This window comes from Dermacentor albipictus, chromosome 1, assembly GCF_038994185.2.
Source record: "Dermacentor albipictus isolate Rhodes 1998 colony chromosome 1, USDA_Dalb.pri_finalv2, whole genome shotgun sequence".
Taxonomy (NCBI): domain Eukaryota; kingdom Metazoa; phylum Arthropoda; class Arachnida; order Ixodida; family Ixodidae; genus Dermacentor; species Dermacentor albipictus.
Genome location: NC_091821.1, coordinates 39,429,487 through 39,457,340, shown reverse-complemented (window position 1 = coordinate 39,457,340; position 27,854 = coordinate 39,429,487). Strand labels below are relative to the sequence as shown.

Genomic DNA, 27,854 nt, shown 5'->3' with positions numbered 1-27,854 from the left:
CATGAATCAAACAGGAAAGCCTCTTGACACCCCTAGATTATCATTATATCCATGCAAACTTTCAGCAATTTTCAATTGCAATGAGTCATCTAAATATAATAGTGGTTCAAAAGTTAATGAAGTGATCTTAATTAATTAGTCCATTAATTACCACATCTCACCTGTCCTTTGTTGTCTGCTACCACTTGCATTATGCACAAGAAGAAACCATACTCCTACCTCTAAAAACCCATTATTAAATAACACTTAAAACATTCGTTGAAACACCCAGTGAGAAACATGTCAATCATGAAGATGCTGGTGACAATGATTACAGCAGGTGCTACCAGAGCTGCATGATAATGTCAGCTTGGCGTGGGCTTATTATGCTGGCTTGGCTAGCTAACTTCAGTCGGTATGCAAGTGGACAATGCTCGCTAATCCCTCGGCACATGGCCATTTCTTTGAGCGGAGTCTCTTCCATGTGCTCAAAGGAGGCTTGTGTTGAGATAGAGTCATTTTGAATGCCAACTTACAAACTCATTTTAGCACATACATATGCAGGCACCTGTAGGCATTCCTCCACACTGGAGCTCACCACACGGTTTGAAATAAACTTTATGGCATGGAAGCACTATGCACTATTGAGAATGTGCACCACAGGGGATCACCATGAAAGAAGCCAAGGCTAAGTTAGGCATGATTTCACTGATCATTGAGCTTCGATCTTGCTACACGTTTGTTGTTACATTTCTTAAGCTTCACAGATGTGAATATAACACAAGTGCACTTTATCTGAACATATAGTGAAACATGATTGCAGATAACTTTAAAGCGGTAAACAAAAATAAAGCATTCACGAGTACTTGTCAAGCACATTTGCGTTATTGAGTCCCGACTCACAGCAGTTCACACGAGCACCAATGAAGTTGCCAGCTGTCCATCATTGAGAACGTTGTGCTTCAAGGGAATATAGCGGGTGGTTATAGGTTGATTTTGACCACCTAGAGTTCTTTAAAGGCTGACCCACATGGCACATTTTTTTGTGAGCAAAGATGTGACATGATGAAAGCTTGCCCTGCCACCAAAATGGGGATACCTGTATGAAGAAAACGCTGCAGTGTGCCTGTGTCATGCTTGCAGGGTATTGCCAAGCAACAGCAATGACCAGAGTGCAAACATATTGCATTGATAATACAATCGACTTCTGTTAATTCAACCATGACGGGACTGACGAAAGTGATAGAATTATCCGGTGGGTCGAATTAAACAAGACGCAGAAGAAATGCCAAAGCACACCGCTAGTATTTGCCCGATACTAATCCGCCCCTGAATCAAGCATGCCAACTGTCTATGGGTCCAAAGTAACCATGTGTCCATGTAACATAGAAATTACATTCAAGCTAAACAAAGCAGAAATTTAACACGCACCTGATTTCTTTAGCAAGAAAAATGGGCATGGGTCTACTTTGTCTTGCACAGCTCTTAAAGTCGGCTTTACCACAATACACCAATGTTATGCACCAGTGTTATGCATATAAAAGCTGCGAAGGCGGTTTGGGTTTTGTATTCGTTTGCAAACATGCAGGCGATTTTCAGTCCAATTATCTCAAAAAAGGAAAGATGCATGTTAGAATTGGGTAAACGCCGAAATCGGACATTGTGAGCTATGGTTACTGCTTGCAAATCTTCCTAGGGCAGGCTGAAAAAAGGTGTTTACGACGGAAGATTGATGTGCGTTCAATGCATTCACTGCCCCTTAAGCTCTGCCGAGACTGATGCCACCACTAAAGGGGCCACTATTGGGGTCACCAAAAGGTTCATGCGCGTCCTTACCGACTGGTCAAGTTCGAATTATCAGGTTAAGGCCAAGTTTAAGATTGAAATAATGAAAGTTGGGCCCATAGAAATGCATGAGCACTGGCTGAGACCTTCCGCTGGAATTGATTGAAATTGATTCAACCAAAAAATCGAGTTCACCACAGTTGAATTAACAGTCTACTGTATACTTTTGAAACTAAAATAGTATATCAAAATCTACTCGCGATGAAGCAATTACAGTGCGAAGTTCTACTTCTAAATACATATTAGTTTGAAATAACACAGTGTGCGAGATTGTTGGCCGATTAAACCACATGGTTGGCTACATGTAGGCAGTACACTATTGCATGCACAAAGGCATGATGAGAGCCTTTTTTTTCTCAATTTTTAGCCAAAAAACAGCCACAACACAGTTTCTATGGGAGGGGGTGGGGGCATTAAAACAATGACCACATCCTACCACCGTGTGTCAATCACATAAAAAATTATGCCATGCGGTTCTAAATAATGCTTGTGTAAATAAAAAATAGTAAGTACAGAAGTCTTTTTGCATATTCTGCCACCAATGAAATGTAGCTGCCCCAGCTAGTAATCAAACCAGTGGCCTCATGATGAGAGTCATGTGATGGCAAAATGGCAGAAAGTAAGTGTACATTGCCAGTGATGCTATAGCAGTGTATACGGCACGCACTAGAAGTGGCACCCCTGACCATGATGCACTCAAAATATGGCCAAGATTTAAACAATTTCTATGTAAGCTATAGGGAGCAATACATCTTGTCATGTCTTTTACAATATAAGAGAAGTCATATTAGCCAAGTCAAAATTCCCAGTACTGCAACCATTAACTCAGCATAAGACAACTGTTTCCAGCTGTAATAAGTGCCAAAAACTCAGTTAATGTTAAACTTTAAACACAGTTAAAAGTTCCGTTTAAGCACTCGTGGTGTGTTCTTCCTTTGTCCTCATCCTTTCCAGCACTAAATTTTCAACATCACTCAATTAAAACTAAAAAATTTAATTCTGGGTTGTTACATGCCAGAATCACAATATGATTTATGAGGCATGAAGTAGTGGGGGTGGGTTTCTTTATTGTGCACCTAAATCTAAGTACACGAGGGTTTCTTTATTGCGCACCTAAATCTAAGTACGCAAGTGTTTGCATTTCACCCCCATCAAAACATGGCTGCTGCGACTGCTGTCAAATCTGGAACTTCAAGCTTACAGAAAAAATTCCTCTACCCATGTTTCACCTGAAGTCCATCTGTTAGCAGGCAGAAATTAACGTATGTATGGTGTAAGATGAACTAAAGATGCAGAAGCAAAGTAACAAAGGGGCCCCTAAATCTCTAGCATCAAAAGAAGACATATGGATGACAAAGACACTCACATTGCAACCTTTGAGCACAGCAATGTGGTAAGACATAAGCTGAAGTGGGATAACAGTCAATACGCCTTGCAAGCAGTCCACTGTGTGAGGTACTTCGAGATACTTGAAGGCCATCTTCTTTGTCTCTTCATCACCTTTTTCACAAATTACAATAGGCCGTCCATCACGTGCAATCACCTGCGATATGCACACACGATCAGCATGAAGCAAAACGTGCCAATGGATGTTGCACATGTGTGTCCGATAAATGCCATTAACACTTTCATCAATGTGTACATCCATCATCAAAAGTGTCCTTAAATAACTAAAAAAAACTAATTCCAGATATAATAGAGACATATACTATATATCTTTAACATTAAAGTTACAAAACAAAGAATTTGACAATAATAAGACCAACTATTATCAGGAGCAGAAATGTGTTTCTGTTGACTCTATGGTCGTAGTGGGTATTTTACTGCTAAGTAACCGAATTATTGTAGGCTGCGAAAGGGCAGCCTTTGTTGCATGGCACATTAATAGCAAAGGAGACTTGCTGACAACAAGAGATGCTATTCAGTCCTACGAGACAGCTGTTAGAAGTCTGTTTAACCGACATTACATAACATCAAATTTCAGAACAGAAGTTAGCGTTCAAAACAAGTGTTGATTGTTTTAAAAGTATTTCCTGGACAGCCACCACCGGAGCCATTCCGGAATTTTTTTTCTCACAAACAGTAATTCATACGTAATCTAAGTGACTGCAGTTTCTTAAAGGATACCCTCCCCTGCTAAACTTCTTGGAAGAGGTAAACAAATCTGCTTAGTCATTAGACAATGCTGTCATGAGCACCAGAGCCAAAGATAATTCCTGTACACACAGCTGTGAACCTACAATATCACTCAAAAGACTGCCTGCTCTTTTCTCTGACTTAATAAAACCACTGGCAGTTTTTTTTTCACATGTTCCTGTACACTTTTTCCGGACTTATTCAGACATCATGAGAAGCAAAAAGCACCACTCACAGCTGTGAGTGGCTGTGGATAACAATAATAGGGCTAGACCCAGTACAAATACACAAATACCAAAGAAAGTGCAAAGGGAGATGGCCACCATGGTAGCTCAATGGTAAAGCACCGCACATGTAATGCAGAACATGTGGATTCATCTCCCACCTGTGGCAACTTGTCCTTTCATCCACCTGAATTTCTCTCTTCCTTATTTCTACATTTTAATGACGCATAAATAAATTCCTCCATGCTTTTCCTGGCTTCATTTGGTTGTAAACAGTCAATTGTGGGTTACTGATGCTTCACAATAAACACGACAAGAGGATTTCAATGAGTTCAAGGGAAAAGAAGGCAGTCTCTGGGTAATACTGAAGGCTTGCTGCTGCATGCACTGGAATAACACTAGGCTTAAGTTTTCACGAGAGCATTAATTACCATGGCCCTGAAGCCCTTTTTGAACATAGTAAGAAAATGTTGCCGATCTGTTAACGAGGCTCCTGTGAACATGTGAGCCAAGTATTATTGTGTCGCACGCAGCAGGGAATTTACAATCTCGCATCAAAAACGTGAAAAAAAAAAATACCGTGCTCTCATTTCTGCAATGTAGTCACGCAGCGCATCGCAAGCAGCTGGATCCACAATAGCTATAATCCAATTTTGTGACCACGAGAGCATTCTGAATAATGCAATTATTACAAATTTGAGTTGAATAAGTTTGAAATATATATCTCTGCAATTTCAAAAAGACAGAAAACCATTTCATCTTGCACTGTCAGCTTAAACACGACAGTTGCGCATTGCTATGTCTGCTGCACGTGGCTTCCAAGATTAAAAGCGCAGTGTAAATACCACGGCCATGAGCCATCTCGCGTTAAATCTTTCAGCGGGGCATTGCTCCGTTGTGCCTCCTTGCCGTCTCCCCTGTGCAGCTTCCAGTGCACTAATGCAAGTGAAGGGAGAGAGAAAGCCACTGATTGGTCCAATAACTATGTCTAACTTCACTTGTGCTTATCATAAGAAGCCAACAAACAATGACACCAATGACAACATAGTGGAAATTACTTGTACTCACTAATTGAATTAAAGGAAATGAAAGTGGATGAAAAGACAACTTGCCGCAGGTGGGGAATGATCCCATGTCTTCGCATTTCGTGTGTGATGCTCTACCAATTGAGCTACCGCAGCGCCGTTCTCCCATCCACTTTCTTGGGTATTAATGTTTTGCTACTAGAACTAACCCTGGGAGTGTTAGCCAGCGTCACCACTCAGAAACCTTGGTGGCAAGTTTGTGAGTGGTGGTACTGGCCAACACCCCCACGGTTCGTTCTAGTAGTAAAACATAAATACACAAGAAAGTGGACAGAAAAACAGTGTTGCAGTAGCTCAATTGGTGAAGCATCACATGCATAATGCAAAGAATAGTGCTTGCCTGAGCTCGTTGGTTGTACATAGCAGAATTGGTTTCCAGCAGAATGTTCCGACACGGACAGGAAGAGACGATGACACATGCTGGACTATCAGTTGAATGTTTATTATTGATTTCCTACACTTTTTATACCACAACATTGCCAATGCCTCTTTCTGTGTGTGTGTGTCATGTCAATTATCCGACTCCTTAGGTTGAAATATCGTCTTTGCGCAAGTAGCCCTTTCCTTTTTCTGTTAGTAATATTGGTGGTATACTGATGCAAGATTTCCCGCTTCTGTCAATTGCCATGGCTTCTAATATCTCACGCGTCAGCTTGTCTTTACCTTTTCGTAAAACTTTTATGTCGTGAAATTGAATGGTGCAATGGTGCTGGCGATAATGAAAAGCGAGATGCCCAGTGGAGATTCCTTCCAAAGATGCTGCATGCTCTCTTGCCCTGTCATTGATACACCTGACCGTTTGTCCTATATATCGTCGGCCACATGACAACGGTGTATCATATATCACCACTGTTTTGCAGGTAGTGTGCTTCTTCTTGTGGTTTATTGTGCACTGCTTATTTCGCTGGCCATTATTGACTCGTGCGCACATTGCTCAGCACCAAACAAGGCCTATTAAGGCTACCGTGACGCTTTCCTTTCCGGCTGCCTTCTTTAGCTTGTGGGTTAGGCTGCGTACAGCTTTCGTGCACACATCTGCCGTGCGCAAACTTAAAGACAAAGGTCTAAAACTGTGCCTCGCCGATAAAGAGGGAGGCTTCGTCGTAGTCGAAGGTGACATCTATAGCAGAAAAGCCAGCGAGGCCTTGAAGAAAGGCGTCCCTGTGGAAGTTCGGTGGTTAATTGAAGCAAAAAAGAATGTAATGCATGTTCTAAGCCATGTGAACCAGGGCCACCTATGCACACGTCAAGAACTCGAAAGGTAATACTCTTTCTGCATTTTTACTGCGAAAACCCACAAAGAAAACATTCCCTTTAAACATTCTCTTGCCGGAAAGGAACATGTGGCAGGCACAAGTTTCAATGTATCTGTCAATGCAGTTGTCGCGACTCAACGTCCATGATCCATACAGGATCGAAAACTCGGAAGCTGTGATATGTTACCTTCATTCTCATGATTCGGGGATATCAGCAGCTTTTTCTGTCGACATTCAAGACATGTATTACTCTGTCCCCCATTCAGGTATGCTGGTGGTGCTACGAGCAGCAATAGAGGCGAAAGGCATTATACCATTCCAGAATAATGCTGGCATTTCCGTGGACACCTTCCTCGAACTTCTATCGTCCTATCTCAATGCAACTGTGATCTGTGTTGGAGAACAGCACTACATTCAGAGAAACGGAGTGTGCATCGGCATACGAGTCGCATCGTACTTGTGTGACCTTTTCCTCGCGGCAGTGGGCAGAAGAATTGAGGATGCCTTAAAAGACAACCACACTCTAGCAATTTTTCGCTACGTGGAAGATTTCCACGTGTTTTGCAATACAGCCGACAAGCTAGAGCTGAACAAATGTAGAGAAGGTGTCCTGACCACTTTCCATGAAGCATGTCTGGATTTAAACTTGACCTTTAAAATGCCAGAAAGAAAAAGAATTGGGTATCTTGATTTGGTCATCACCTTCAAAAAGCAGCATGCACACATGCTGGAAGTACGAAACCCGCTCTTGCAATAGGTTCCTGCCATACGTTTCCGACATTCCAAGAATGTAAAACAAGCCATTGTGAGCACAGTGCTACAGGCCGCTCTAAAGAAGTCATGTCATCACGTAATGGAAGAGAGATTCATGCACCAGGTAACCAGGCTCAACAATGCTGGCTATCCCAAAGGCCTGCTTACAGCGGTTGCCGAAGGATTACTAAAGAATACGAAACTCTAGAACAACAAGATTCAACAAGAAGCAAACATTTTGCAGAAAGGAAGAAGGTCGCCGTTGTGCCTTATGTACACCGCCTAACCCACAAGCTAAAGAAGACAGCCGGAAAGGAAGGCATCACGGTAGTCTGAATAGGCCTTGTTTGGTGCCGAGCAATGTGCGCACGAGTCAATAATGGCCAGTGAAATAAGCAGTGCACAATAAACCACAAGAAGAAGCACACCATCTGTAAAAGGGGTGATATATGATATACTGTTGTCATGTGGCCAACGATATATAGGACAAACAGGCAGGTATATCAATGACAGAACAAGAGAGCATGCAGCATCTTTGGAAGGAATCTCCACTGGGTATCATGCTTTTCATTATCGCCAGCACCATTGCACCATTCAATTTCACGACATAAATGTTTTACGAAAAGGTAAAGACAAGCTGACGCGTGAGATATTAGAAGCCATGGCAATTGACAGAAGCGGGAAATCTTGCATCAGTACACCATCAATATTACTAACAGAAAAAGGAAAGAGCTACTTGCGCAAAGACGGTATTTCAACCTAAGGAGTTGGATAATCGGCATGACACACACACAGAAAGAGGCATTGGCTATGTTGTGCTATAAAAAGTGTAGGAAATCAATAATAAACATTCAACTGATAGTCCAGCATGTGTCATCGTCTCTTCCTGTCCGTGTCAGAATGCTCTGCTGGAAACCGATTCTGCTATGTAATGCAAAGACATTGGATCATTCCGCACCTGCGGCAAGTTGTTCTTTCATCCACTTTCATTTCTGTTAATTTATAATTTTCTTTCATTCAACTGGTAAGTACAAGTAATTTCCCCTATGTTGTCTTTGGTGTCATTGTTTGTTGGCTTCTCATGATATAATTAATGAAGATCGGGCCCCTCGGTTAACCCCTTTCTTCTCATTCATTCACTTGTGCTTGAAGGATTCGAACAATTTCAAAACGCACTTCTCAGGCACCCGTTCCTGCATTGAGCATCGGCATACCTTGGCGTAACCGAGCGAACAAGCACACTGAAGGATGAATGAGCAAACGTGGAGCACAGCGGGGGATGAAAGACGGCGATAGCGAAGACAGCATGAGAAGGAATGCAGAGGAGGAGGGTATGGTGAAAGCGCGAGAAGAAAAGTGCAGTGCCATGCAAGACATGTTCTGCGGTGACAATCACTATGAGATGGCACCAGAGTAGTGCACGTCGTTGGATTAAAAATTAAATTATGGGGTTTTACGTGCCAAAACCACGACCTGATTTTGAGGAACGCCTTAGTGGGGGACTGGAAATTTTGACTATCTTGGGTTTAATGTGCAGCTAAACCTAAGTATATGGATGTTGTCGTATTTCGCCCCCATCAATATGCAGCTGCTGTGGCTGGGATTCGATCCTGCGACCTCGTGCTCATCAGCCCAGCACCATAGCCACTAAGCAACCACGGTGGGTAGTAGCACGCATCGTATGTTCACCGATGACACTATCGATAAGGTATGTGGCGAGTGCGTCCACCGATACCATATATGGGAAAACAAAGCGCTGCATGAGTGGAGGTCTGTCTGTGGTGGCTGGTGTGAATCGCGCCCACGCGCTGCCTCTCGCAATCTCCCGATTAGTGAGGCAGTCGTGCCCCATTCCGGTCTGTTTGCACATGCCGCATGAGACAGATTGCCTGCATCCGCCAATATATTGCGAAATGAAAACACATATAGAGCTGCACTCAAATTTCGCATTAGGATGTATCGTAAGCACCGGTGAATTTTTTTTATGGCAGAAGATCCGTGAGGCTATTTATTTTGATGTCATTCCATGATTATTTAGGAAAGTGTTTTAGGGCCCCTGAAAAAATGAGTGTTGCAGGGTTCCTTTAATATTTTTGTAGCAATGAACATGTGCTATTTTTGCTCATATTTTCTTTACTGCACTCTCTAGGGCTGAACAGCTTGATCAGTTAAATGAGTGTTCATCTATATAAACATACCATGGGATTAACACAAATTGTTTGCAAATAGTATTTAAACCAAAATAGCAAAAGTGGAAAATTGTGCTTGGAATAGGGGACATATCAGTCTGCTTGATTATAATTTGTGATACACCGCTTCGTAGGGGATACTTAATTGCATCCATTAGCAAATGAGTTCTGCAGCAGCCAGCAAGGTGGATGAAAGTACATGAAAGGGAATAACTCATCCACCTGAACCAGGACAAATTCTTCTTAAACAGCGAGGCTTTCTTTCTGAGAAACCTGTATGGGTATCCTTTGTAGCTTCGTGCTACCATTCAGGCAGATGACACTTTTTTCCTTTCATGTGAAATTTATCAATTAAAGTTTTGCGTTTGGCGTGTGTGCACTTGCATTGTCCTTTTCACAATTAATTTGTCCCTGATTAGCACAATTATGAGGCCTAGCAGCCAACAAATTTCAAAGCTACTTCTTTACTTCAATGTAAAGTAACTATTCACTCATGCCATTTTAACATGTTGCATAAACAGTTCTGACACTTACTTAGCAAGTAAACACACAAACCTGAAATGCATGATACTGTATCCTGAAATGCACAGGATACTGTAGTTTTGAATACATGATTTCCTGCAATTTAGCATAGATTAACTTTCTCATGGGCTAAACTGGTTCACGACTATGCACAGATGTGCATGAAGCAAGAAATAAGAACAGTGCTGAGCCCATACTTGAAAATCTGTGCAGCTGAGCTACAGCTGCACTCGGACATAGCAAACTACATGAAAATTGTAGACAATTTAGACTAAACAAGGACATCTATGAACTTTTGGGTAGCTCAACTAGTTGCCTTAAAAATTATACTGCAAAGGACCAGCTACACTAATGTCAAATAAGCTGCTGTTTTTTAGTGCCGTATGACTGGTTAATAAAGAGCCTTTAGGTAGTACAAACATATTACATACTATAAATATTTCAACAGTTGAAGAAATTATATTAGCGGTGAGACCAATTATGTATACATAAGCAGCATTATCAGAGGTTCAAACATGACGAGTTTGAAAATTTCGAAATGGCAGAATTTAACTATAGTTCAGCATTTTTCTGCTTTTAATTTGGTGTACCTTGCAGTTACTCGACCACACTTAGGTGTTTTTTTTTTGTCTTTTTCCAGGGAATATCCCATTTATATGAAAGCTTACGAGCTCTTTTTTTTATTATTATTGATTGCAGAAAGATTATTGTACAGGCGCATCCATATTTTGCTTAAAACAGTCTAAAAAATATTTTGCATCTACCGCCGCACTGTTCTTGCTCTAATTTCCCAAGAAGATTGCATTTTGGAGTCTACGTTGTTAAGTGTAACATTCTGCAGAGTTAATTGTGTATTTTTTAAAAGAAAAGAATGAGAAACTGCTTTAGTCTATGAGAAAAATTGCTGCTACGAAGTCAGCGCCAGAATAAACTTGTGTCGCTGCCTGCCTGCAGCTGCAGAAAGTAGCAGTGCAGGTACAGTTGGCCTGTGCTGCCCACTCCCCAGGAACACGCGACAGCCCTCCCTGAATGGCTGCTTTCTGCAGCTGCTGACAGGAGGCAACATGTTTATGCTAGGCAGAAGCTTGCATGCCCGTAAACAAAGGCAATTTTGAATTTTTTTTCTTAAAAACCAGGCAACTGACTGTATCAAGTGTTACACTGAATGACATTGACTACAAAATGCAATCTTTTTGCGAAACTTTAGCAAGAACAGTGCAGCAGTAAGCGCAAAACGTTTTTTTGAACAAGCGAAATACAGATGTCCCATTACAGTACCTTCTGGTGATATCTGCGTTTCATTGGCAGCTATATGGTGATGCTTTCAAAAATGAGCACATATGATGTTTTCTATAGACTGAATACATCAACCATTAACCCTGAGAAATCCATGAGAGAGGTGTATCATTTATTTATGAAGCTATTCTGATAGTGTAAACTTACCTGCTGCATGGCATTCATACACTTGGGGAATACAGGGTCCCGTGTAAGCACCATTATGACTGGCATGGCCTTGTCGACTAGGGCTAGAGGGCCATGCTTTAGCTCCCCAGCGAGGATGCCTTCGGAATGCATGTATGTCAGCTCTTTGATTTTCTGAAATTATACACACATATGTGCAATTGTTATGACCAGGCTGATATCTGCTACCAACAGCCTACTTGCAGGCCTTCTGCAAGCCTCATTTCAACATTGCGCAATCTCATCGCTAGCTGTGGAGGCTGACCTTGAAATGACTAAACAGGAGAATGGCCAGACACAAAAAGCCCCTTTCACTACCACCGAGCCCCCATGTACAGTGCACACAGCATAACAGCAGTGAAAGCATCAATTTTTATACCATCGTTATAGCTAGAGAAAATGCAAATCTTACAATCTGAGAAGCTTCTGCTCTAATTTTAAACCACAGTAGCATTTGTTCTCAAATTATGTAGAACGAAATAAGCCGTGCGATCAACGAAGCAATTTAGTCAACCTTCTACACAGGGAGTGATATAGTATAGTGCTGGCTGCAATGAGTAGGGTACAACAAATCGGTGCAAGCCACTTAACACAGGCATCTGTTTTATTAAATGGACTGGAAGGCTACTTTGCCAGAAGGGGACTGACCAGGGCACCTTCCAAGCATGTGGCGTGGTTGTAGCCCCTGCCCATGACCAAGAGGGACTTCTGTTGGTAGAGGTGTTGGGCAAGCTCCTTCACCTCATCATCCAGCTTGAGCACCTCCTTTATCTGGTCTAAAAGCATTAATATTGAACAAAATGGTGGAGAACATTAGTTTGTCATCATGATGTTTGTTTGCTATGGTAAATCACTTCCACTGAAGCCCGCTAGGTGGAGGAAAGTTCATGAAAAGGGAATTAACACCCACTTGACTTGTAGCACAAAGCTACAAAGGCTTCATGCTACAAGTTCAAGAATGAATTTTTCTTAAACTGTGAAGCTTCCCTTCTATTGGCACATTCGAGTGGTCGTTTTAGAGTGCTCTGGCCATGCTACGAAGGTAGTGAAAAGCAGATTTAGTGCTGTATTACACGAATAGCAGGGCATGTAAACGACGATTCCTCATCCTTATCAGTGGACCATGCATATGTTTGCAGTAACGTTCAGTTGCTCTTCTACATGACCTTTGGAGTGCTTGCAGAGTGCTCTAACATGATCCCTCAAAATGCCATATGAAACCCGTCCGGGTTTCCTTTGTGGCTTAGTGCAACAAATTGGGTGGATGTCAGTTTGCCCTTTAAAGAATTTTCCTAGTGTATGACAGCTTGTCAATTCTGCTTTGCAGTTTCAAAACGTCAAGCAAAAAATCCAGCTATTCTCATATATACATAAAACCACAAAAAAAAAAATGCATTATAGCAACACTTATGAAACAAAATTAACAATGAACTGCCCTCATTAAAAAAGATTAATTACAATGGCAACACTAACAAAGCAATTTTTCAAGGTTTTTTACTGACTTTATTTACAAGCTAATCTTAATAGTATGTTTTGTTTATTGCTTCAGTGCAAGTGTAACGTGGGGCAAGGTGACAGTCGCATGTAATGAGTATGTGGTATTTAGGGAAAAGACAAGCAGTATATGAAGGAATTGTGTTTTGTTTTCCCCTGCACATTATAGAAACTTGGATATTTAAAACATGAATTATGTGAACAAGAAATGCGTTTGTTTTCTCTACAAGGCTACAAAACTGGACTGAGGATTTCCTTGCGTGAACCATATGCTACATGCAGCTGCCAAGAAGCTACATGACGAAGCCACATGACTAAACATAATTTGTGCATGCTAACTTCTCCAGTAGCCAATGCTTTGTTTGTGCAACTACTCTTGATTATATGACTTGAGGACTAGGACACATACCAGTGCAAAATAGTCGCTGAAGATAAAAAGAGAAAGAAGGGCAATATACCTGGAAGCCTGTGAAGCCCTTGAATAATCTCACTGCGTCGAGGTTGCATGGAAATGCGATCCTCGCACATCATCAGGGAGAACATCACAAGAGAGATGAATTGGCTAGTGTATGCCTGTTGCAAAAATGAAAGGCACAAAAAAAAAAAACTCCTGTACAGAATTCACCCATTCAGGGTTGGTAAAAGCAGAAAAAAAAGGGGGATTTGTTTCTCAGATAAAAATGATAAATTACCTTCCATTTGCAAATATTTTCCATTGAACTAGTTTGGTTAAGCAATTTCTAGCACTTAAAGTTATTGTCAAGTTGATTCACCCTTGTCCTTCCATCTGCAAGCCTTCTGGTCAGCCCAGTTGGCACAGGCCTTGGAAAGGTAGTGGTTCTGGGTTTGATATTTGGGCCAGGATGAATACTTCTTGAACTGCAAAGCTATCTGTGAGGAATCCATGTGGGTTTCTTTCATAGCTTCGTGCTATTGCAGATGAATGCCAACTTTTCTTATCATAAATCTTCCTCCACATTACAGAACTTGTTCAGCGAATAGTTCACCTATTGCGATCATGACTAGATTTACTTTTTTTTTTCTCTTGGAGCCATGCTGCAGTTTTACCATCGGCTCATCTTTTTTTCAGAAAATTTCTAAATCTCCTATAAACTCTCAAAGTCTTTTTCTAAACCCAAAAGATGCCGGCTCATTAAAAGTAAACCTACGGGATCAAAAAACCATGAAAAGACCAGAGCTAATGAGAAAATGTTCAGTGAAATATAATCGCGTGCCCCAATTCACTAAAAGGCAACCACTGATTCACAGATAAGAGGGATGTCAATTTCATGCTCTGTGTATGCCCCATATCTGCATTTTACTACTGTACATTCCCAGTGACTTCTTGCACCAGCTTGCTGAATAAAACTTGGTCAACCCTTCAGTTCCAATCCGATTAGTATTGGCAGTTTAGTTACAGTGCTGTAAGACAGAAAAAATCCAGATAGGTAAAGCAAAGGCAATGGCCATGAACTTATGGCATGACAAAGTCTTGTAGCAGAAGAACCTACAGAGCTAATTGTAAGACGAAATGCAACTACATATTTGCGCTGAAGGCTGGTGAGAATAAAACCAAGCGAGAGCCAATTGAAGGACAGTGTTAACATGACCAGTCTCACTAAGATTTCACCTCGTGCAACAACTCTAGCAATTGCGAAGGTGTCCTCACCTTGGTGCTGGCCACACCAATCTCTGGACCTGCATTAATGTGAACACCACAATGGCTTTCACGGCAGATGCTGGACCCAACAGTGTTGGTAACACCAACAATTAAGGCACCACGCTGCTTGCAGTAGCGCAGTGCCATGAGAGTGTCCGCAGTCTCACCTTGAGAGAAATACAACTAAGTATAAGAATCAGTATCAAAGGCTCCCTGGCCACTTTCGAGATACAAACAGACAGTACTAGTGTAAGCAACTTTTTCTTCTTCCTCCATGTCATTTGACAGTGAAACCATTTAGATGCATCAATAAATAATACAATACCACAGCCTCATTTCGTTACACTACTAGATGTAACAAATGATTAGAGAAGTAGTTTTCCCATCCCTATTTATTCAACTTTCACTTATATGTTTATTACAGCTAAATTTATTGTGCTTTGCAATGTACTTATTTACTTGCATGCAACATTGTTAAAATGCACTAAAATGTATTACAAACTGTGAATGCTTCCTTGTTAACACAAGTATGATCACTGCATGCACACAACAATTCATGCAATCCAAGCCCGATTCTTGATACTTGCAGATACTTGGTACTTTCACTTATATGTTCAGTGTGTGGACACCGTTACTAATCTTCTGTAATTTTTGTATAAATCGAACAATCATATGCCTGCTTGCTATGATCTTGAAATGAGACTGACAGCACTGAAAATAAATTACAAGTTGCGGCTGAAAAAAAAAAAGTACATCTTGCCTAAATGCATCCGAGTGTCTTACCAAGAGCATACAGATGTCAGCTGTGCAATGTGTGTGCTAAACTGATCTTAGTGCTCATGATCACTCAAGAACAATTGTACTTACAATTATCTATATAAAAGCCCCATCAAATCTAGGGGGCCATTAGCCACTTAATTTTCTGAAACAACCAAAAGTAAAAGTAAAAGCTGAAGTGAAAGGCCAGGCCTACTTAAATGAACTGCACATGGAATTTCAATCTTGGCAAACACAATGTACCACCTTCAAGTTTTTCCCAAGATTAACTTTTTCAGTGCAAGAACATGCAATACAGGCACTGATTGAACGTACCAGACTGGGAAATGAAGAAACAGACATCGTCTCTGAACACAGGTGTATTGCGATCCAAAAAGTCACTGGCCAGTTCTACCATGACAGGCAGCTCTGTAAGCTCTTCCAAGATTTGTCTTGTCTGAAAATATGAAAAACAAAAATGGGATAAAAAAATAATGAAGCAAACTGTACTTGGCCAAATGCTTAAGTTGAGAAATATAAAGACATGTTCAACAACTTGAAAGCAATTAAAGCTTTGTCCATTACAAGTAAGACATACTCACAAACAATAAAAAAAAAATAAATTATGGGGTTTTACGTGCCAAAACCACGAGCTGATTATGAGGTGCACTGCAGTGGGGGACTCTGGAAATTTGGACTACCCGGGGTTCTTTAATGTGCGCTTCAATCTGAGTACACTGGTGTTTTTGCATTTATCCCCCATCGAAATGCGGCCGCCGTGGCCGAAATCCGATCCCATGACCTCGGCCTTAGCAGCAGTCCGACACCATAGCCCCTAAGCAATCACAACGGGTGAAAAACAACCTAAGAGACATCACATGGACATTGCTGGTGAAGCAACTCATTTGACCAAACGCACACGTATGAAATTATGAGCTGAGGGGACTTTGTTTGACGCAATGGGTCCACTAAGGCTCACTCTGAGGAAACACTGACACACCCAGATGCCCTCGTAAATCTGCTGGTAGAATCTGAAGACGCAGCCTTGTGGCTTCACAGACTATCTAGTCAGCCTTTTATAAACGTGGCAATTCACCAGAAGAATATTTCTTTCCTGCAGAGTTTCAGCTTTGTGTAAAAAGGTTCTGGCTAAAGGTCTTTGGCCAACACTGACTGATAGGCAGCAAGTGTCATTTCTTGGACTAGAGCGGAAAGAGGAAGGAGTTTAGCACATGACTTGCTTTGTTTTTGAAAGCATGTACAGTCAGAGGAGAACGACTGATGCGAAATGCCCATCTGCAGTGGTATCGCACAGGTAATGCAGAGGAAATGCAATGTACTACTGCGCTCAGTATGAGCTGCAACGCGAAAGCGTGTGGCAAAGCGGTTGTGTGTTGTAGATCATAGTGAGCGCGATAGTACACCTCTGTTTCACGTCAGACAGGAACTGAGGGTGCAAGCTTCACACAAAGCCAGAGGTGGCTTGGGGAAAGCACACTTTCAGTGTTATGCCTGGCATTTCCCACAGGCAAAAAACCTATTGCTGAAAATGTTGCTGCAAAATATACTTTTTTTATTGAATATTCTTATTTTCAATGTATATTGTACATTTTGATGAAAAATAAAAATTTCCGTCAGGCAATTTTATGCCCCATCCTTAAAGGAATAACATTCTTTAGACAGCATGTTACAGGACTGTGTATGAAAAGCATTAGCCCTAAATCTGTTCACAGCATTACTGACTTTGCGAGAAAATTTTCATCACGTGAGGTATCTCTCGTTGCTCAATGGATACCTTCACACGTAGGAATCACCGGAAATGAAGAGGCCGATCGGCTCGCTTCAACCTGCGCTCATAACAACTGTGACTGCCCAGAAATTTTGTGCAAGCTTGATGACGCTCGTCTGCTGATTCGTCGCCGCCTACTCAACCAGCATCCAGACCAGCGCGTCGCAAATGGAACGTTCCCGTCTCGTGTTCGCGGTCGAGGCTTGCCTCATCACGCTAGAGCACAACTACTCAAGCTGAGAGTTGGCTGCGTGAACGTGCACGAATGTTTATACAGACAAGGATGAGTGGCAAGTCCATTGTGTACACCTTGTGGCTGCTGTGAGACACTTCAGCACCTTATATTTGAGTGTCCCGCTTTCAGTGCACAGCGCATGTCGCTAGTGAGAGACTTATCTCCTTGGCCTGTGGTGTACGACACTCGACGAATGTTTGTACCCCAGTGGTTGTGCATCTAAACGTGATCAGGCTCATTGCACTCTACTTACTTTTCTAGAGTTAACTAACTTAGGTTCATGTTTGTAGCGTCGAAACTATTCTTTTCAACATTCTATAGCAGCGTGACCTTCAGTGACCGGCCCTACTGTGCGTGACCTGTACTGTGTTCTACTTTATTTTTTAGATTTGTCCTGTTGCTCTTCCTTTCCTCCTCTCCTTCCTATCTTCCATTTCTGAAGAGAAGGCAGGCATTGTGCCCCTTCCGGTGGCCCAGCCTGCTCCTCGCTTTCCCTTTCCTGTTAACTGTGTATATGTGTTCAAAACAAATAATAATAATAAATCTGAAGCAATAAATGCAGCACTTAGGCAACGCTATAATCCATCTGTAAAAATTCTGACTTAGCTTAGGCATGTACTAAAAATTAAAATTTATAGTTTCTTAGGTGCCAAAACCACTTTCCGATTATGAGGCATGCCACAGTGGAGGTCTCCAGAAATTTCGACCATCTGGGGTTCTTTAACGTGCGCCTAAATCTAAGTACACAGGTGTATTTGCATTTTGCCTTCGTCGAAATGCGGCCGCTGTGGCCGGGACTCGATCTCGCGACCTCGTACTCAGCAGCCCAACACCATAGCCAATGAGCAACCACGGCGGGTTTAGGCATGTACTGAACAGCAGTAAACTTTCACAGAATGTAGTAAGTAGCACATGTATTCACATTTTTGCAGAGCAACAAGGAGGGGAGAAGCGTATCTTACAGCAACGGCACTATGGTAGCTGGTGCCACAGCCAATGAGCAGTAGTCGTCTGCAGCGCTTGATTTCAGTGATGTAGTCCTTAATGCCACCCAAAACCACAGATTCCTTCTCAAAGTTGAGTCGCCCTCTCATTGTGTTTATCACAGACTCAGGCTGCTCGAAGATCTCCTTTTGCATGAAAGAGCTGAAGTTTCCTGAAAAATTGGAAGGAAAGTTTGTTCACATGCAGTGATAAAAAAATACAAATACGTCCATAAACAACAGTTTGGAACTGAGAAGCATTACCAACATGCCTGAACAACAATATGCCTGCATTATGAATATTTATTAGCTCTGTGCACTGGGTTCCTTCTATCCATGTGCCTTAAGCTCATGTTTGAGTGAAATACTGTTGATTGTGTTTTAGGAGCTCAGAACCTTTAACACATAAGTTCAGTTGACGACCTTTTATAAGAGAAAGGTAAGGGTAAGCATTGGGGAGTAGCAAAAGTAATCCAGTGCAATCTGTGCATTCTTTATCTTGCCTTATTCATAAGTGCAGTCTTCTTACTGTTGCTTGTTTGGCTTCTGTTTTGTGATGTAATTAGAAAATGTTTACATAATACAATAAACCCTCTTTAAAACAAACTCGCACTGCTACTTAGATAAACTCAGCAGCCAGGGAAGTAGTTTCTTAGACTCGGCATACTTTGGTGAATACCAGCTTCTGCTAAGAGGGACAAATTTCCAAAGGTCCTCAAAGTTCTTCCTAAAGGGGAGCATTTTTGTGCATAATAAAGTTCACCAGCATTAAATTTATGTTCTTTCCACATGCTCTCTGCTAAAGTGTTTCTCCTAGTGACAAAAAAAAAAAACACTTTTGATGAGGTTTGGGAATTTCCAACCTGCACCTTGTCCTGTTTGTACACTTGCACACTGTTTGTGCAGTGTGAACGGATATTCAGCTTTAATCCAGGATCCAGGACAAATGGTTGTCCAGGCAAGGTCAGGTTAGCAACTAGGATATTGAGTCTGGGCTGATCTCCACAAGATATGAAACAGTTGGCAAGTATGCCTGGATATAATGCTGTTTAACAGTTCTGGTTCCTGTGTATGCATTAAATCATGGATTGAATAATGTTCTACATAAAAGAGTAGTCGTGTTACCTCCTTGTTGACATGGTTGCTAACTGCTGAATAAACTTTTTTTGCAATTACACATATTGCAAGTAGAGTTATTTATCATTGACTGCACTTGCTCACATAAATAAAGCAATGTACAACATTGCCGGGATAGCACCATGATTCTGCTGGAATTTGTGATAATTCACTTATTTTAACCTGTTGAAAGAGCTGTTGCACTACCACTATCATGACTATTGAGTAATCCTTGCAAACAAAAAATTGAAAGTAAATGCTACATTAAATCAGCCATATTAGCCTGACACTTTGGTGGGGGCGTACAAACTAGAAGTATGCATTTTCTTGAGCTGCTACCTTTCATGATCTCCTGAATTTCCATCTTTAAAGTGATGATTTCACGGTTCACATTTTCATCAAGTGTTCTTTTCAATCTGTGGATGGTCAGATCTGGAAAAGTGAAAAGTGCTCAAATTACACAAATACCAAGGAACAGGTTTATGAACTTTGATATTTTCTAAGGCATGCAGGCTACTCCAGATAGCAAGACTTTCACCACAATTAAAGATTTACTTTATTACTGAACTTCATAAGCAAGTAAACTATAAAGATTAAATTAACAATTGCTGACTCATGTATTATCAACCAAGAAAGCCTTTCAGTGCAAGTAGGCTCACTACAGCTTAACATAGAGTACAATCAATATAAGTATTAAGTGCATCTTGACAGCCTTATACAAATAGGCTTGGTCACAGGTTAACAAAGAAAGCTTCCTTAGTCTCACGTGCCTTGACACGTAACATACTGGCAGCCTTACTGATGCCTTTGATGACATGTTTCACAGGTACAAGTATTGTAAACATGTAAATATTGAATTTTTTGAGTGCTCTTATAGCATTTAACCCAAAGTTAACACATTTTTACAAATTGTTTTTTAGTCACCTCTTTTTCTAGCAAACTTTTCTACATGCCTCAAGTATAAAAAAGCTATACAACACTCATTTTGACCAGTTCTACCTGTTTAAGGCACATCTGACTTGCCGGAACCAAAAGTTTATACAGTATCACCTCATCCTCCTACATGACACTTTGCAAAGAAATCTAATTTGTTCCTTCATTTATTCCCAACTTTTCAAATTGGGAAAGTTCCTAGGTTAGAAAGCTACCACTACACAAAGAGGCAGCACAAAGACTTCTGAATTGGAGTGTTAATGCTAACAGCAAATTTATGCTTTCATGCTGTGTCTCTAACAAGCACAGAACGACACTATAAATGCTCCAACATTATGAATAATGAATGAGAGCATCATTTATTATAATCAGCTCTAGCATGACTTCAAAATGAGTGCCAAAAACCAAAGCTAGCTGAGCATAGCATCACGGGAGTTGCAACTGTCCAGTCACATGATCGAATCTGCTCAAAAACTATGATGTTGAGGAGTTCTAATTGCCTGTTATTGCATTAATCTGCTGGTCATGCATGTTATGCATTTTGTCGTCACTGCCAGAATCATGGTCATCCTCATTGAAAAGGGAAGCTGACAATTATATGCAAGTCAGAATCACTGCTGTTGCAGAGGCAGTAAACAATATTCAGTTTGAATCTTTGTAGAACAGCAGGCTGGAAATTGATAGTGCTACAAGCAACAATGAAGGTGGACATGAAATTGTGCACATTGGCCATGTTCAATAGAAAGTCGTTCAATACATCTCTCCAAAAAGTCATATTTAGACTAGTGAGCTGTGTTTTGTCTTGGTAGTCCCTGTTATCATACACTGCCCATGCAAACAAATCACTGTGCCGAGTATTGTCCGAGTTTGTGTTTCCGTTTCTTTTTGGAGGCAAACATGTCCTTTACAAAAGCATGTGCAATAGTACTCCAGGGTTGTACTTTCATGCTCTACCATTGCTGATGTCTATTCATTCCAGCCACTGTTGAGAACGAAATTGACCGGCTGCTGTCATCGCCAAGTGTGGGAAGCAAATGAAATGATATGGCTACCAAGGTGTTGTATCTTTGCTTCGATGGACACTGCTACACTATAGCATCATTTCCCTGTCATGACAGTCTGTTCGGATTGCTGCTGGTGCACATAGGAGGGCAAGAAGTCAGACACTAGCAGGTGAGCAGTCTGACAGGGAAGCAAGGAAGCAATGTCTATTGTGTCATGCTACATGCAAGCATCCCATTGTATAACTTTGACAATGCTCGCAGAGCTCGTGAAACATCATAGTGAGCCCAAGGAGCCACAGAATGCATTGTCTATCAATAACGATGTCATGAGGTGCTGCAGTTTAAAACCAGCCACTTATGACAACCTTAAATTTGTATTAAAATATTTTCCAGGCTACATTCACTATTAATACTCGGTCAGAGGTACTGTACCTATGTATGCGGAGGAATTGAATGGCAGAAACATATCAAGTTTGAAATCATGTTTCAGTGCTCTTTTAATGTTGCTTCTATATATAAAAGTGCTCATTACTAATGACAAAATTCTCCTCCTGATGTAGCTTGGGAATACGAGCACAAAGAGCCATCTCTCATCCTATTGCACAAACCTTAAATTTAAAGATTAAATTACAATAACTCACGCCCATCAGAAACAGCTGCAACATCGTCGTCTTCAAGAAAGATCACCCTGTTTGTGTGTTCAATGATGGCACTAGAAAAAAAAAAGTTCATTCGGCAATGAATGCACAGATGCCATGCAGTACGACGTCTTCAAAGGAAAGCACATTAAATATGGACTGCTGAAAACACAGCCATATGTTTTATATGGTATTGACCCCCACTTTAGAAATGATGTACTTCATTGATCCTCAAGAAAATGGATGTCACAGTCACATTTAGGGTCATATTGCAAAACAATTATAAAGAATTACGAAAAGAGGCTTAGCTGCAGAAGCTTACTTGCACCACACAAGGAAGCCTCGAACTACTGGGCTATTTTCACTAAAGCATGCCCACTTTTACAGTTCAGAAAGTAAATTTTCATTAACTATGCATCGCATTATATGGTGCAATATGCTTAAAAAGGGTCCTGAAACACCTTTATAACAAATAATTGAATGACATCACCATTAAATTACATTGCCTTACAAATCTCCTGCCGCAGACGTGTTTAGAAACCTTCAAGCACAAGCGAAGTTAGACATAGTTATTGGACTGATGAGCGGCTTTGTTTCTCCTTTCAATTTCTCTAGGGCGCTGGAAGCTGACCAGGAGAGATGGAAAGGGAGCGCAAGGAAGCATTGCTGCACTTGCCTTACCTAAAGGTCACGTCTAAGGTCACGTCTAACCCAAAGGTGACGGCTTGTGGTGGCACGCCATGGAAGCCGCGGTATCTACACTATGGTTTTCATCTCACAGGTCATGCACAGCAGATGCAGTAACACACAACTGTCGTGTGTAGACAGGCAGTGCAAGAATGAAACACTTTTGCTACCATTTTGATGCAGTAAAGCTATTGTTTGGGCTAGTCGGTGAATTCTTGAACACATAACAGGGCAGCGCGAAAAAACAAGGACAATGAAAGGAGTGCACTCCTTCTGCCTGTCCTGTGTATGTTGCTTTCATTGTCCTTGTTTTTTCATGCTGCCCTGTTAGATCGTTTTGAGATTGCAGACATATATACTTTTCATTATATTTAACTCAAAGGAGCAATAATTGTATTACTGAGAATGTTCTTGCGATCATGAACTCAGCCAATAGCTGTTGGTGGGTCCAGCTGCTTGTGACGACGCTATACGATGACATTGCGAAGGAGAGAGCAAGCAATTTTTCACTGCTTTTGACACGAGATTGTAAATTTCTTGCTGCAAGTAACACAACACTATTTGGCTCGCATGTTCACACGAGCCTCTTTAACAGATTGTCAACGTTTTCTTAATTACAATGTTCAAGAAGTGTTGCAGGGCCCCTTTAAAAGCTCTTGTAATAATAAAAATTATGGGGTTTTACGTGCCAAAACTGCTATCTGATTACGAGGCATGCCGTAGTGGGGGACTTCAGAAATTTAGACCACCTGGGGTTCTTTAATGTGCACCAAAATCTAAGTACACGGGTGCTTGCGCATTTTGCCCCCATCGAAATGCAGTAAATGTTCTCGTTATGCACTGCACTGGAATAGTAAAATGTGTGGTTGATTCTTGCATATATGACAGCAGTAACAAGACATTGAGCTGCAGCAAAAGGTGAAAGTGCAATGTTAGCATTTATTAACCATTCAAGCTGTACTTATGACACTGAACCCTCAACAGTTTCCAGGCACAGAAATTCTGCTTTGAAGCACATGGAAAATGGATATTTTTTTCTGCTAAATTTAGTGAATTCCAGAAATGGACTAACATGTCTGTTCACATACCTAGCATCTGATGCAAAGAAGTATTCAATCTCCTTGTCATCTCCAGGTGGCCCAAACTCTGTTGTTGATGCAGTACGATGTAGACCTCCCGTGTTGGAAGGTGGGTGGGACTCTCTGGGGCGGTGGTCTAATTTCAGAGCATTTAGAAGAAGATAATTTGTATCAGATAGTACAGCTGGAGTGCAAACTTTTGTTGAAACATTCCAGCAACCATGTCAGTTAAAACAATAATTTGACGGACTTTGCTACATTAGCCCTTTCCCTGGGTGCAATTAGTGCTTGCATGGAGATCCTTGTGCCAGGCACGTGCTGGGCGCACACGGAGAACTGACGAGTCATAACACAAAGCATGCACTCTAAATGGTGGAAAACAAACACATGTGGTTGGTGTGCACGGTGCACACCTTGTCCAGTTATTTTCCTGTATTTCCCTGAAACAACCATCAGTGTCTCAATCGTTATACATAGTCACACCCCTCCAGACACCTTGAATGTCAAGGAAAAACGATCCGTGCAGTGCCATCGAAATGAACCCACGTGGCCTTGTTTTCCACCACCACTGTGAGGACACCACATCGCATAAAAAAGGCCCATGAATCACATTGTTCCCATCTCCTACTATAGACAGATAATCCAGGACAAGTAATAATGATCTAACCACAAGCACTGCACTGCTATTGGCTACTGACATTTTACAGCTGAAGTTAACCGACAAGACTTTTTGACAAGGCAATCGAAAAAACAAGACAAAAACATGCTGTACTTGTTCATAGTGGTAGAAAAAGAAAAAAAAATTTTTAAAGCAGAAGCAGCAAATTCTACTCGCGATAAAATGTAAGGCAATAGAGACAGAGTGCACATACAAAGCATTCACAATGACACACACTTGCATGCACAAAGGAAACAGAGACAATGTCCTACAGTGATTATGAAAGATGGAAACCTACTGGCCAAGCCCACCTAACACTTTCAAGCTGTTAATATACATATATCTATATAAAGAAATATTTTAAAGAGAAATTTTAATTAAAATATATATAGCAAATGGAGAGCTGCCATATCTATTAGCCTGCTTTTGCACAACTCGCATGGACTGGAACCATCCAGACTTAAAGTTTTAGACGACAGCATATGTCCATGCTAGTATCCACAAGAGACGTGCAAATAAATTTTTTTAGGGGAAAAAAAAAGAAAAACATGCAGCTTTTTTTTTTCCACACATGCAGACTAATTTTGGCCCACAATCATGCTCTATGAGAACAAACCTCACCTTCATGAAAACGAGCAAAAATAACGCCATTTACGCTTTACCAAAATTGGTAAGTAATTGGATACTTATCCTTGAACTGGTTCCAGCCCCTAAGATATTTTTCTCAAATACATATCCGAAGAGCACTGCAGTAACACTATACAGATTGGCAGCTATACTTATCTTTCTGCCACCTTCCTTTTGCCCTTTTGCACTGACTGATGAGAGCACTTACAAGCACTCTCATAACTAAATCAATTATCAATATGATGCTTATGTACACAAAAAAAATGAATTACAGAAAAGGTGAACAATTTGCAAGTTATCTACTGCGTTTAGCTGACTTTTTGTTACACTACCTTCATTCTTACTTTTATGAATCTCTATTCCCACTACATGATCCTACAAGTTCCATATTGGAAAGGGCTTTGATCCACAGGTATCATTCTATGCCAAAATATTACGAAAATATGAGAATTGGCCGGTAGGTGCATGGGTGAGCGAAACGATCCATATTCATTGTAAAGGGAACTCATTCATGCTGGCCGTGGCAGATCAGAGCAGCTCAGATAAGATTAGGGTCATCTTATGTTTTATCCCCCCTCTCACATCATATTAAAAATTTGTAACTCTAAAATGCATTTTAAAGTGTTCAATAATGCCAATTCAAGTGCATATGAACATATGATAGACAATTTAGTACAGATTTTTCTCTAGATTTCAGTATGTATGACAGTTACTATAACAGACAATGCCTTGTGCAATTGCTGCAGTTTATTCCCTGCCCATACCTGCAGTGCAAGACGACGAGTGTAGTACAGTGCTGGTACCATTCACGTTTACACTGCCAGAAGAAGACATCACTGCACTTATGTTCACGTGAGATAACCCCTCCATGTCCTACCAGCTGCCATTGCCACAGCTGCCATTGCCACTGTACTATTAACCTTTGTTACATTCTATCTTACCCTTTGCTTTCTTCTGGGCTGCCTCACAAAGCTTCCACAAAGCCCAGCTTTTTTTTTATTTCTTTATCCACTCTCGTGCATAGAAACACAAATGAACATGCACAGATAACAGCTGTAGCAGATGATCCAAATTCTGAAAAAACCTTTTGAAGGAACATCTACATTAATTGCATTTCAGTTTATATTCATGCACATGAATTACTGTGTATGCATATACCACTAGAAAGAAGCTTAATAGGGTGGCATGGCTTCAAGTATTCCTGATGACGGCATGTGGGAAGTCAAGCGTTCGTCCAAGCGATGTCACTTGCCCGTGCTAAGTAAACAGGCAGAAGCAGCCGAAATTGTGGGGAGCAGTGTAGCTGCAATGTAGTGATGCAGTCATTTAATACCTGATAAAAGAATTGCACGGCTTATGCAACGCACCCAAATTTGGCACTTGATGATCACAAGAACCCAACATGCCGACGATGCATTTGTGCAAAATTGTCAAACTTGTTTCAGAATCTCTTTAAACGATCACTTTATGCGTCAAGTTTACACAGCACACTTCCTTGCTGCATCAATTACATATTTGCTCTGGCCACATCATTATTTCAACCAATTTACTGTAATGAGCAGATGTGCAACAATAAAAGGAGCAGGAGGCCACTACAACTGACAATTTTCTCTACTGTGCTTTTACCAGGCTGCAAAGTACAGTTTACAGTAACTGGATTTTTGAACCTACACACAAGTTCCCTTTACAACAAACAGCCTCAAAGGACTATGGAGTAAGTGGTCGTTGACCAGAAGCAGAATCTACTACCTGTCTGGGTGTCGTCTTTTTCTGCACCCAAGACCAGAGGAAGAGGAGGGCAGGAGAGAGTGAGGGTTGTTTGGGAGGCAGGCGAGGCCAGGAGAGACAACAACATTGGTCACACACTATCCGACAGTGGAGGCATGCACAAAACACAGCAGGCACAAATGCACAATCTATCAGGCAAGGTGCACATGTTACAGGCACTCCAATATGCTTTGCCAAATTTCAAACATGGACAGCATGCCAATATATACAGAGCACTACCAAGGCAAGTTTCTTACACAAGCATGCTTCACACTGTTCTCTCAATGGCTTCCGTTCCTAAAGGTATAGAACAGCCCGAGTCACTTGTACACTTATCTCATTACTGCAGGTTTCAAGGTAGCTGCCACAGGGGCACTATGTTTTTGTTAGGTCTAAAATTCTAGGTGGCAGTGTTAGATGACCACAACCATATGGTTGAAATGGGACCTCAATAAAAGGGTGCTACAGGGTGACAGGTGGAATTCACAAGTTACATAGTGACCAACAATCATGCAGAAAGCATCCAAATGTATTTTTACTGAATGCAGCATATGGCCTTAACATAAAAGGAGAAAAACAGAGCAATTCAGCATCACTTGAATCTGCTGGTTGCTACAAATTTCAAGAAGTGTTTACTCAGTGAACAATTTTGTCCTCCAATGAACATTCCTGCATATGCAAAGGCAAAGTACAAAGTAAGTAATTGTATATTCTAAAATTAAAGTTGGGTTGACAAAATGCCTGCTTAAAAGTTATTTGCAATAGGCCAACAAGTCTATGCAATATCATGTAAGTTAATGGCTTTTACGAAATTATGAAATAAGGCTGGTTTCACAGTGGAGTAAGATGCCAAAAATGAAGTGACAACCAGCAAAGCCATTGAAATGTTACAGACGCAGTAAACCTGTACCTCAGTTTAGCTGTAAAAGAATAATAAGCTCCACAAAACTATGAGCAAGAGGTAGGGAAGAAGCCATG

General features: G+C 41.1%; 1 protein-coding gene across 7 annotated transcripts in view; it reads right to left on the bottom strand.

Annotated features, from left to right (window-relative positions):
• The window catches only part of LOC139061054 (glutamine--fructose-6-phosphate aminotransferase [isomerizing] 2-like), a 91,872-nt gene that overhangs the window by 1,071 nt on the left and 62,947 nt on the right, over positions 1 to 27,854 (bottom strand). For 4 of the 7 annotated variants that reach the window (XM_070540498.1, XM_070540519.1, XM_070540510.1 and 1 more), the window contains 11 exons: positions 26,859 to 26,879; positions 23,834 to 23,960; positions 22,062 to 22,132; positions 19,823 to 19,915; positions 18,347 to 18,540; positions 15,697 to 15,817; positions 14,614 to 14,771; positions 13,403 to 13,517; positions 12,099 to 12,226; positions 11,433 to 11,585; positions 3,191 to 3,367 (listed from right to left, as the gene is read on the bottom strand). In XM_070540498.1, the coding sequence (XP_070396599.1) occupies positions 3,191 to 3,367; positions 11,433 to 11,585; positions 12,099 to 12,226; positions 13,403 to 13,517; positions 14,614 to 14,771; positions 15,697 to 15,817; positions 18,347 to 18,540; positions 19,823 to 19,915; positions 22,062 to 22,132; positions 23,834 to 23,960; positions 26,859 to 26,879 (1,358 nt within the window). The remainder of the gene's footprint in view (positions 1 to 3,190; positions 3,368 to 11,432; positions 11,586 to 12,098; positions 12,227 to 13,402; positions 13,518 to 14,613; positions 14,772 to 15,696; positions 15,818 to 18,346; positions 18,541 to 19,822; positions 19,916 to 22,061; positions 22,133 to 23,833; positions 23,961 to 26,858; positions 26,880 to 27,854) is intronic. The other 3 variants (XM_070540534.1, XM_070540504.1, XM_070540538.1) reach the window with 1 other exon arrangement.